Below are 12611 nucleotides of genomic sequence, written 5' to 3' on the forward strand. Positions count from 1 at the left end.
GAGAGCTTTTCAGCTAACTGTCTGCCACTAATGTGTCAAATGGACAATGGGATGGTGAGGCTAATTTCTGAAAAGGGTTTTTATGATGTTGGAAGAAGCTGGCAGAGCAAAGCAAATAATTGGACAGACAGATTTGATGTCACCTTTTTAGATGAGGTAATGTCCCTTTTTTTTGGAAAACTTTGCTCTCAAGCTGACATCCGGCCGCAGCATTTTTTCCTATTGAAAAAGCATAATCTGTTCTTAACAAGCAGACTCACTGAGGCAAATCCAAAGCAAAGCAACACCCACGGCTCGGATGGAAAGCTCTCAGATCAAGAGAAAAGAGGGGAGGTGGAAAGCTAACAAAGGGAAGACGTCGGCAGAGAGAGAGCAGGAGATAAAGAGAAGAGAGCGTTACTGCTCGCCTCCGAATAAACACAGTCAGGAAAATGCACGCATGTGTGGAAGGGGAAGTGAGGGAGAGAGTAAGACGAGGAGGGTAGGGCTGAAAGGGAGAATAGAAGGAGGGCTACTCTCAGTATCATCTGACAGGAGAGAGGCTGATCCCCGATAGCAGGTGTTGGAGCGTAGAGAGACTGAGTCAGACGCACACAGGGAGCGATACGTAGAGGAACACCAAGTTGTTGAGGAGAAGAGACTGAGTTGCAAGTGAGGCACTGCACACAGGTAAGCATGGGCTGGGATGATGGAGTGCACTGTGCATGTAGAGAGAGAAACTGTTGAAAGATAGATGCATTGAGAGAGCTTACAAGACAGACAGATGAGAGAGAGAAATGGACAGACGCAATACATTGTGCATTAGCTGCTGTACTTGATTAGATTAGTTGCTCTCTACTAAGTGGACCTGCAAAGCTTCCGGGTTTGTGTGTGTGTGTGTGTGTGTGTGTGTGTGTGTGTGTGTGTGTGTGTGTGTGTGTGTCGGTGTGTGTCGGTGTGTGTCGGTGTGTGTCGGTGTGTGTCGGTGTGTGTCGGTGTGTGTAGTGTGCTGGTAGAAGGAAAGATGCAGCCAAGCAAGACATTGCTCTTAAAGCAAAATTATGTTCTAAATATTACATTTCTTCAGTATTTATAAATCTAGGAACTCAAGCCCAGAGCAAGAATTTAATCCTATAATGGCGTTGAAAGGCAAAACCTGGAGCTGCTCCAGTGAAAATGAATTAGAAAAACAACATTCTCATCTCCTACATTGCTTTGAGCTTTTCACATTCAGTCAAGCTTCATTTGACTGTTACGTCAACAATTATCAAGAAGAAAATATGCCAGAATGTCTGCAAAGTTTGTGCTTGTGTCCCCAATTCACTCTTGCTGGAGCAACTCCAGATATTGTCTTTTGGTGACATCAAGAGAGGGGCCGACTGATGGTGTAGATGCTGCTACACTTACAGCTTTACACCCAGCGAATTGGTTGTAAGCAAATCAAGAAAAATAAAAGTAGATTTTGGCAGAGTTCCAATCATTTATTCTTTTCAGCTCAGTTTTTTCAAGAGCAGTCAGAGCCAACAGGCTGTAATCATGTTGACAGATTCAGACAGAGAGAAGACGTCAGATTAACCTTGACATACAAGTCTTGCTGCTGCCTGACTGACGGTTTAGCTGGTGGACTGATTGACGAGATGATAAGCATGCTGCACCAGAGCAGTTTTCCTATGTTATTTGTTGTTGTTTTGTAAAATCAGAGGGAGTTATTTTGAAAGTAGCTATAAATCCCTGTTTAACTGAAAAAAAGCTAGTAGCTGGATCATTACTATTACCCACCAGGAATGTTCAAAGTTTGTTTTGCTTCTTGTTGCATACACAGAAAATATTACTTATTTGGGTTATAGTGGCTAAGTAATGGATAGCACTCCTGATCTCTTTATTAATGCAAGATGCCCCGCGGTCTTCTTGCTGAGGAGGGCTTGTCTGCTAAAGCCCTTTAACGAACAATTAGTCTACCATTAATAGACAAGGTTACTCTACCAGAGCAGCACTCAATCCGATGATATCTAACCCTTCCTGCAGTGCCTGCGCCTATCTTTTGTTTGCCAAAGAAAAAAATGCATCTGCTGGGCTAGCAGACAAGCAGTAGTCATTTTCAGCCAGTATTTAGTCTGAGATCAACAATATTTACTATCGTAGATTTCTGCCGGTGAACCTTCGAGATGAGCCTTTAGATTAACCTTGTAATTCTTTGTCTTTTTATTATAAGCTTTAAGCGTTATTTGGATTCATAATATATCTTTTTCAATTCAATTTAAATTCACTTTTATTTATAGTATCAAATCATAACAATAGTTATCTCAATACACTATAGATAGAGTAGGTCTAGACCACACTCTGTAATTTATAAAGACCCAACAATTCCAGTAATTCCCCCATAGAGCAAGCATTTAGTGTGACAGTAAAGAGGAAAAGCTCCCTTTTAGGGAGAAACCTCGGGTGGCAAGGAAAACTTCCTTTAAGGAAGAAACCTCGGAGAGACCCAGGCTCTTGGTAGGCGGTGTCTGACGGTGCCCGTTGGGGCTGTGATGAACAGTGGCAATAATAGTCACAATAAAGATAATGGAACTATGACTAGAAATAGTAGTTGTAGTAGTTCATGGCGTAGCAGGGCACTGCATCTTTTTGTAATTGTAATGACTGCAGTTATTCTGGTTAGAGTTTATGGGGCTTAGCACAACTGATAAACTGATAATGACAAATTATCTGTACACTTCTTTGAGTGGTGCAACGTCAATGCAATAATTGTCATCAAAGATTTTCCTTTGTCATCATCTTACTCATTTATTAAATATTACAATCAACACGTTACTGGATGGCAGAAACACAGCAACACTTTTTTTTTTTGCTGTGTCCAACAGCATGCTAATGATAATTGGTAATGCCTAAGCATGAATAATCACAATATACAGTGGATACCACACAGCACACCATATGTTGCTCTTTTAGTTTGTTTTTTTTGTTGAGTAAAATAATAATAGTTATTGTTTTAGACTTGTCAGCAAACCAAACATGTCACTTATGGTGTGGACTGAAGCTTTGGTCTTCATTTCAAAGGTTACCCCTCTCGAGGAAACACGCATTTTATTGTGTAATTGATACATTCATTCTTAACATACACAAATAATGGTTCAACTGTTTTGCTGTATCTGACTGACCCTGACCCTCTCAGTGGCTCTCTGTAACTACAGCAATCCAAAACAGACCCTTCCTACTCAAATCTATGTTTTAAATTCAGTTTGTGGAGCATTCAGTGTAGTCCAGCTCATTTGTATTTGCAGGTGCTCCTCGAGCCTGAGCCATGATCGGACTACAGAAAGATGGAAGTTTTATCAGGGCTCATGACCCAGCAGTCAGTGGAGGCAGCTGCTGGCAACACATAGGAATAATTGGTGTTTTAAGTTTCAGACTGCTTTGTGTCTATTTTAGAAACTTTCTTCTGCCAGAAATTAATATAAAAACCTATTATTTTATAATTAAGAGCATCGTAATCCAGAGTGTGAATGGTTTGAAAGTGATACCAGTTCTTTTGGAGTTTTGCTCATGGTCTATACCAACATAAATATCTAAGTTAGCCATTAATTCATTTTTACTCTGGGGCTTCATGTAAACACTTTAGAATGTGCTGTTTTAAAGCTATAGTGCGTATAGTTTCTGTCACCACATATGGAATTCTAAGTAATAACAACAAAACTGTAGGCACATCCACATGATACAAGCCTTACGTGATTGCCCCCACACACACACACTTGTGGTAGTGACCGCACACTCTGCCCATAACAGCAGTTAATCAAGGATCTTTTTAGTAATTAACATTGGCATGAGCAATGTGTTTTGGACCTTTCACATGGGATCATGTGTGTGCAGCTTGGCAAAAGGCAGTGAACTGATTGTTTAAGCTGGCTAGGTAAATGTTGCTTGGGATGTGCCTCCAGTGTGCCAATCATCCCGCTGACGTGACACAGTGACCCAGCCACCTGGCTCCTGCTGTGCACGGGCTTGACCTGTGCCAGTCACCAGGTCCAAAGCTCATTAGGACACACCAGTGTTTAATTCATCTTAATAAAATAATGGGCTCTTTATATAACTCTAGGTCTCTAGGTCTCCTAGATAAAATGTGTGATTTTGCTGTAATATACATAATATTATTAACACAATAGGGCTTTCTGATTGCAGACATTTTGGTTTGTCCATTGCATAGTTGCATTATTAATGTAAGTCAAGTCAGTTTTATTTATAAAGCACCACATCGCAACAGAAGTTATCTCATGAAACTTTTCATATAGAGCAGATCCAGACCATACTCTTTAATTTACAGAGACCTAGTCTCACTTTGCCAGACCCTCCTCCAAAGCACGCTAAAGGAGGGTCTACTCCACATAGCATTCGGGGAAGGGAGAAAAACGTGCTCTGGTTTATTGGCATTTCTTAAAACCAATCAGAATCGTCAAACCAGAATGCTAAATTCCGCACAGAACCGCTGCAAAATAGTCATGCGAGAGAAAACTCAGATTGGACAGATAGTCTAGCTAGCTGTCTCAATTTAGCTTACAGAGATTGTAGGAGCAGTTAACCAAAGTCCTCATAAATCCACCGAATTTAAAATTGCAACACAAAGAAAGCGGAAGGAAATGGAAAATACATGCATCCGGCGGAATTTCCTGCAGCACCGGAGCAATCCCTGATGTGGAACATGAAGGATATAGACTAACAGAGACCCAACCAAGTGGCAACCTCCGGTTCTGAAATTGAAGCCAACATGGAACTGCTAAAAACTGCAATTCATTGGGTGGCCACTTGAGGCTGGCTCCAAAAGCAAGTAAATCCCCATAGACCCCCATGTTAAAATGCCCAACAAGCAGATTTGGTTTTTAAAGCTAAGTTCACCCTTCATGACAACTGTACAGGGGAGAATTTTTTGATAACTCACCTGTTAGATTGTATTAAGGCTTAAAGTTTGCATAATGGTGTTCAGCTTTGAGTGACAGGTAGGCTGCCGTCACAGTAGGCGAGCATAGACTGTAGGTGTCATTCGGCCCGCCTTAGCTCCATCCATGTTCCACCTCTACAGCTGGATGCACCGGGAGCCGCCCACTTTGTGCTATATTTTGGCTCTTCAGAAACCTATGGGTGATGTCACGGAGACTACATCCATATTTTATACAGTCTATGGACCCAGCATTCCCCCATGTGCAAACCCCACGGGTGTGCAAGGAAAAAAAACTCAAACAGAACCAGGCTCCAGGTGGGCTGCCATCTGCCTTGACCATAAATGATAATATTGAAATGAATAATGGCCAGTTTCCAATTAGGATGCCCTCTGGCCCTAGTGCAATGGAAACAAGTGATTCCAAAATGACAGAAAAACAAAACCTTTATGGATATGTAATCACAAGGGACTGTTTAAAATTGTCACTGATGGAGTATGTATATACAACAGGATTTGTGCCAGGGTTCTGTCAAACAGGATTCATGAACCAACATAATCTTTAAAGAATTACAGATTTCCACGAAGTGAGATGAGAAAAAAAAACATCAGTATCAACACAACAAAACAACAGTTCATATTTTTTTATAATGTATTTACTGCACTAGTGCACCTCAATGCCTAGTGAATTACTGAATAATGCTCTCTATTTTGCGACTTTACTAAATCCATATCATGCAGTGTCATCATCATGTCATATATCAGGGTGGTGGTATTTGATAAGGTGTGCTCACTGTGATTGTCAGAATATGCAAGCCTGAAATATCTCCCTGAGTCAAACTTAGCATTTACCCTTTCACCAGATATATTATCTGCCTTGTAAATGAATGCAGTGACACACACCAACACACACACACACACACACACACACACACACACACACACACACACACACACACACACACACACACATAGTACAAAAATATTTTCATTACATTACATGTCATTTAGCTGACGCTCATTATGAGGGCCACCAAGCGTGCGATTGGTAGTTAAAGTGGCAGGCTGTCTTGTGGCATCTTTCTGTTTGTGGAGTTTTCCTAAATCAATGATTGATTTGCTCTTTTGTGCTTTGCCTTTCTTATTTGGATATGTGGTGGTCCCACATAGGAGGTTGAAGCAACGGGCAGGTGGCTTACACCTTCTGTACAAAGGGTAAAACATGATGAAAGAAACATGAATTTAAAAGAATAGCCCTTATATGTGCAGAAGTCAGAGGCAACACAAAACAGTGTTGCTGCTATGTTACAAATGGATTTCTTAACCTGAAGTCCAGGTCAGCAGTCTGTTGTCATAAAAGTGCAGCTCTGTTTACTCAGAGATTCTCCCCAGTTGTTAAAGGCACAGTATTTTCAGATATGGGGGAGCAGCAATATCTATAATGGACTGCCTGCAGAAGAAAGAACACTCTGTAAATGATCTTATTCAACACATCACAAACCAATGTGGTGTGTGCTAAGATTGCAGAATAGGGGGAAATATGTGAGTGTGCGAGTCTCCACCAATTCTCTCTCCATTCTCACCGAGAAATCAGATTGTGCTACTGTTCTGTGAGTCTTCTGCTCCTAAGCAATGTTTAGAAATGCCCTCTGCTGCAGGTTTGTTAACCGACTGCGTGCACAGACGGGTTGCCAGTTCTAGCAACTAACTTGTTGTGTGAGACAAAGTGTGAAGTAATATGCTGTGACCAGAATCCTGGCCAGGCTGGTAATTCACTCCAATCACACAGAGAAGGATGGGGCCAAGGGGGAACAGAGAGAGATAGGTGAGGGCAGCTGGTGAAGAGATTAAGGTGAGGGTCCTTTCTTTTTCTGCTTTGTGTCAATTTTTCACTTCCCTCTCCATCTGTTCAATTCTCCTGAACTCTAACGTTTCACCTCTAATCTCACTCATCTCATAGCTTTCAACCTAGCTGGTGTGAGGGCAAAGGCTGCAGGCAAGCAATACACAAACCAAAAGGGCAGGACGTTTTTGTATTACTCCTGAGTAAAGAAATACCCTCAGCACAGTGGCGTAATAATAGCACCCTTTTCATTGTAGTAAGAGTTGAATGATCCTCTACGATGAGTCAAATGGGTCACTGTTACATACATTTTCCTGTGCTCTTATTGCTTAAGTGTGAAACTGAGATCAAGCAGGCCATAACCTCTCTCTCTCTCTCTCTCTCTCTTTCTCTCTCTCCCTCCCCCTGCCATCCTCTCTGACTCACAGGAAACAAGATGGAAGGATTCCTGGTATATCTGATGAAGTAGAGCCCTCACTAGCACACTCCCACCCTCCATTTCCTCTTCCCTCACTTACAAAGGTAACACAAGACTTTGACCTGTTCTCTTCTCTATTCAGGTTTGCATTCGGTATACAGCTGCTGGAATCACATACTGAGACAGTGCCAAGATATTGATCTGATAAATGTCAAACATTCTAACATGCCTAAAAAATAAATGATCATCAGAATGCTTTAAAGCTGACATTTTGTCACCCCAGTAAAAACACAGTTGTGATTACAGTATGTCTCAGGCGCCCATATAAACATTGAAACAGGTTTTGAGTTGCTTAATGTAATCATTCCTCATGTTACAGTAATACTGGCCTTTAACAGATCTCTTTCTAATTCACTTCCACTGTAAATTTTGGGTGACAAAATCCACTGTCCTCATTTTGTGCAAAACAACAATTTTTCTGAAATTAATATGAGGCTTCAGCAGTCTGAAGCAGGTATAGGAATGATTACAGCAAGCAAAGTCACTAGCATGGCTTACTTACTGGTACACTTGCATGGAATAGAGCCAGTATTAATGTTATTAGATGCAACACCTGTGCATTTCCTGTTATGGCAAGTCAAATTGCCTGCTGTGAAAAATGTCTGTCAAGGATATTACATTTGTCTAATGGAGGATAATGTACTGTAGACAAAAATGGAGTAAGTCAGCTAGTGACCCGTATCCTACCTTGTTTATTTAAAGGATTTAAGGAAGTTTGGTGATGTTTTAAACTTTCTTATTGTTAATAAATCCCATGAAAAGACCAAAACCAAAAATGAAGTTATCTTACTAACAAATACTGCCTGTGTAGCCAAATCCTGATATAGAAGATATGAAATCCACAGTGCCTGGAGCACAATGGACAAGGCTAGGTGCTAACTAAACAAAATTGTCATTGCAAACAAAGCATTATGTATTTACATTTATGAATCAGACCATTACCAATAATCTGCTTATAAAGCTGTTTACACTGGTTTGTATTTCTCTCTCTCTCTCTCTCGTTGTCTTCAAGGGAGCGTTGCAAACACCAACCTGATTATTCTTGGGTGTTGCGACTTGTAAAGGTTGAGAACCACTGCACCAGCACATCAAATATGCGTTAATTTGTGGCTAAATGTGGAACCCAACAAATGGTCTATTTGCTTGAGTTTGAGTAATGTTTGCTACACCAGCATTTAGGAGGAACAAGTGCCACAGACTAGAGTTAGGGTTCATGTGTCATGACAAGTGTCATGTGTTCATGACAGTGTCATGTCACTCTTATGTAGATACCTTCAAGTAAAGTGTTACCGAATAATGTAACCGTTTAAAGCAATGTCAGATCAGTATTTTGCATCAGTGATAGCATGAGCCCAGTACACAGAGTTACTGTTGGCAATGGAATAGTGTTACCAGTCCATCCCTACCTTTAATGCATCGGCCATTTTTCTCTCTTTCTTTTCCGCTCATCACATCCTTTAGCTGTTACACCAGGTGAAAGGTGGCTCTGATGCCCCCCACCCCTGGTAGCTGTTGGCAGGTTGTTGTGGTGCCTGACAGAAGAGTCTGTGCCCTCTGTCACATGTCTCTGGGACAAATATAGATCTGCAGCAGTTGTTCCTCTCCTCATACCATAGGAGGCACATTGGTAGTATTTTTGCAACACATGCAGTGGAAATACAATTTGCAAGGGATTCATATTATGTAGTTATATATGGAGCTGCAAAAATAGACTTGCAGGGATACATTTGTTTTTGTTTTGTCTCCATGTCTTCATGTGAGAAATGTTCTCATTTATTTATATATTTCATATTTTGTCAAACTGTAGACCTAAATATTTAACAATGTTAAAATGGATTGTGTGTGTCTATGGTGACAGGAAGTTGTAATCTCTACAGTACATATATGACGTTATAGGTTGCACACAATAGGGTTGTTAAAGCCAAGAGCTTAAACAAGACTGGGAAACTATAGTAATTTTGCTGCCAGTGGTTTAGTTAAAAGCTCTTTAAGTAAATCAGCCTAGTGTTTCTGAATAGAACAGAGCTGATGAGACAAATTCACATAATAGAACTTGGGTCAGAGATATGCAGAGAATACTTCAGATGATTATACTAAATGTGACATATTGAAAGGTGCTTTGATGGTCTTTTCATGAGACGCGTACTGTACTAATACACTAATGTTGGCCTGTAAGTGGCAGTGGAACCTTTGCTCATCGACGTGTAGCTACAGAGATGCTATCTGTGTCTTTTAGGTGTGGAACTATAAAGGTTTACTCTGCATTTCTGCAAGTCAGACACCTCACTTCAGTGTGTTGTAATGATCTGATCAGAGCTGATGGCCTGAAGGTTTTAGGTTGTGATCTCCAAGTGTGATTACAATACAGGAGTTCCTTTTCAAACAAAGTGACTTATTCATCCACTCGTGCTCATGATGATTCGTACATGTGCTTTATGAGTGATCATCACAAATATTCCCACATTCAGTTTGTCTTAAAGGAGAACTTAAAGGGGAATACTGCATATGTGAAAAAAGTAGAATAAAGCCCTTTGGCTCCAGAGGGACCTACGCAAAGTCTGATGAATTGCCTCAAGTGATGTCACTTGTCTGAACACTACAAGTTCTAAAAATGACAGAAGTGAGTTTCCCAGACCTATGTAGCCCACTTTTCATCTCTGTTTGAGACTAGCGGCTCAAGGCTACATTAGCCGCTACTAACATAGCACACCTGAATATCCTAATTAAGTGTTGGCGGTCAAGTTGCATTTTGGTTAATGTAAGCAACAGGTTTTGACAAGGAAGAAGAATGCTTGGAATAAGAAAGGCAATATCTGTGGTTCTGCTCCATCGATTTCCATCCTTTTTTTTTAACTGTCCATCAAGAGTCTAGACAGGGTTACAGGAGTGCAATGCAAAACTGTTTTAGCAACAACTCTTTTGATGAGTGTATTAACCTGCTCACCTTGTCAAGTTAGCAGTAGGTTAATAGAAAGGTACTAATGGATTTAGCATCTTTATGCTTAAAGTGTCTCAAGTCCTTGGTAAGGCAGTGATAATAATGCATTACACATACAAATGCCCACAAGATGTTCATCAAAATGCAAGAGATGTTCTATGTTATAGGGAGATTACAATGCCTCTTTGTTTCAACTGATTGTTCACTGCTTTTGCCAGCGAGAAGACAATAGGAGATCAGCTTCAGCATACAGAGAACTCTGCAGCAGTTCTGTAGACCTTAACCTCTGTGACAATCGGCCAGCTCGTCTGAGGCAGTGATGGGCTGAAGAGGGGGCCATCTGTGTGAACTCCCTTTGTGTCCACCAGGCCCCGTTGGCCACAACAAGGTCAGGCTAGTCTCTGGAGCCAGACCTGATGAATGGACCCCAATGGATTTTCTCTGGCTGAAATGATAGACTGCTGTGCCCATTGATTGACTCTCTTTGAAGTTCAGTTTTTCATTTTACCATATTGCCTTTGAGGATGCGGCTAACCCAGAGAGCATTGAGGGATAGGGAGTGTTGGCTTTTGATGCAATGACAATGTGTCTGTGGAAATTCAAATGGGGCTCTGGTTGTGAGGAGTTAATGAAGTACTAGAGTCAAAGCTTCACTCCTCAGCTTGCAGACTAAGTAGAAAGGTCTGGACTGTATGGTTCATGGATTTAACACCCCATCGTATGTATTCACTCACATACTGGATTTTTGACTCACTCTGCCATTCAGCTCAGTCAGTCAGTTCTTTCTTTGATACACACACACAGACACACACACACACACACACACACACACACACACACACACACACACACACACACACACATTGCAATTGCTGGTAATTTGAACAGTGATGGTTCATTGCAGCAGCTCCATATTGTCTCTGAGGGCAGGAGCCGAAACGTGAGCAGCTTAAAAAAACTGAAGCAAGTCTGAAAGTCCAGCAATGACACTTCTGAGTCACACTTGTGAATCCTTTCACTTGTGTAGTGCTGATCTTGGTCTTCTACTGTACATATTGTTCCGTTAGATCAAACACCACATACTGTACTGTAGTCACCAGGAGGACTGTGCAACTGTGTGTTGACTTTCCGAACAGCTTGAACTGAAATGTCGCACACACCAACGCAGCCTGGCAATCAGTATGCTTCATGACTGAAACAATGTCAGTGCTCATAGTGTGATTCTGAATAGCAATTAAGATCTCCCTCACATTTGCCATCAAGTAACAATTATACATGATTATCAGGCAAGTATGTAATTAGTATTCAGCTTTTTTCTATAAAGGTTATCAAATCCCAGTTTGGCATTCAGCTAAAGCCGGTCTAGACCTGAGTAAACAGATCAGCAGTAATGAAATGTGACCTCAGGATGAGACCATACTAGTTTACCCATTCTGATGCTGATCTGATCACTCAGCTGAAAGTTATTGTCACACACTTGGATGAATGAAATGATTTTCTAGGCGTGCATGGTTTTTAAGAACGTTTACTCTTTTCTCTCTTCTGTAATCACAGAACACACACATATCAGCCTCATTCACGGCTGCACTAACTCAGGATTTACTACAGTGTTTACACATACTAGTGTAACTCTTATTCAAATAACAGTGAATAAAAAAGAATGACCATATTACATTACTACCCACACTCATATACAATCTTGCACACAGGCCACACACACGAGGCCGCCGGCAACTACAAAGAATTCCCCTTAGCTGCTTAGCTAACTCGAGCCGAGTGCCCTTTTCAGAGATGTACTAAATAACTTTTCTGTCACATTAGCTCACATTGCATTATTGATATCCAATATCACATGTATGTTTTTTCACATCTGTATTAGTACACTATAACACTTTAGCAACTTCTATGCTCACCTGTAATTACAGAACACACACATATCAGCCTCATTCACGGCTGCACTAACTCAGGATTTAATAGTGTTTACTGAATTGTGCAGGACCCCTCATAGCTGCCCACAGTGCCTGTGCCTTTGTACTTACCCATACCTCATTCATACTGTCCCAGTGTTATTAAATAAATAGTTGTGCTAGCTAATGAAGCATTAGAACAACACATTAACATAATCAAGCAAAATAACAGAAGAGAAAGAGGTTTTACTTTATATAGCCAATATTACTAAAAGGCCCACATTATCTCTGTCCATACAACATCTGTACTTTGTGCACTTCAATTCAAACATTGTAACCTCTCCTCCTTGTGTGTATTTCCCATCGATTTCCTCAAGGGAAATCAATGCAGACGGTTAGCTGACAGTGTTTATCTTCTAATGCAAAATGAACAACACTTAACACATATGGGGAGAATCTGTCCTCTTGAAAACTTTCAGCATTTTTTTTAAGTAGGTCAGTGTTTGTTGATATCTGATGTTGGGAGTGCACCTGAT

At 40.8% G+C, this 12611-nt stretch overlaps 1 protein-coding gene across 9 annotated transcripts in view; it reads left to right on the forward strand.

Moving 5' to 3' along the window:
* Nucleotides 1-12611, forward strand: part of si:dkey-166d12.2 (rap1 GTPase-activating protein 1) — a 119596-nt gene that overhangs the window by 70490 nt on the left and 36495 nt on the right. For 6 of the 9 annotated variants that reach the window (XR_004897588.1, XM_031301959.2, XM_036002056.1 and 3 more), the window contains one exon: nt 7181-7274. The exons of 1 other annotated variant lie outside the window; for it this stretch is intronic. Coding sequence is in view for 3 of the 8 variants with exons in the window: in XM_036002052.1 (XP_035857945.1) it covers nt 7181-7274 (94 nt within the window). In the remaining 5 variants the exon portion in view is untranslated. Of the gene's footprint in view, nt 1-317; nt 670-7180; nt 7275-12611 lie in introns of those variants that run through there. 2 more of the 9 variants (XM_031301955.2, XM_031301957.2) reach the window with 2 other exon arrangements.

Source organism: Sander lucioperca, chromosome 6, assembly GCF_008315115.2.
Source record: "Sander lucioperca isolate FBNREF2018 chromosome 6, SLUC_FBN_1.2, whole genome shotgun sequence".
NCBI lineage: Eukaryota > Metazoa > Chordata > Actinopteri > Perciformes > Percidae > Sander > Sander lucioperca.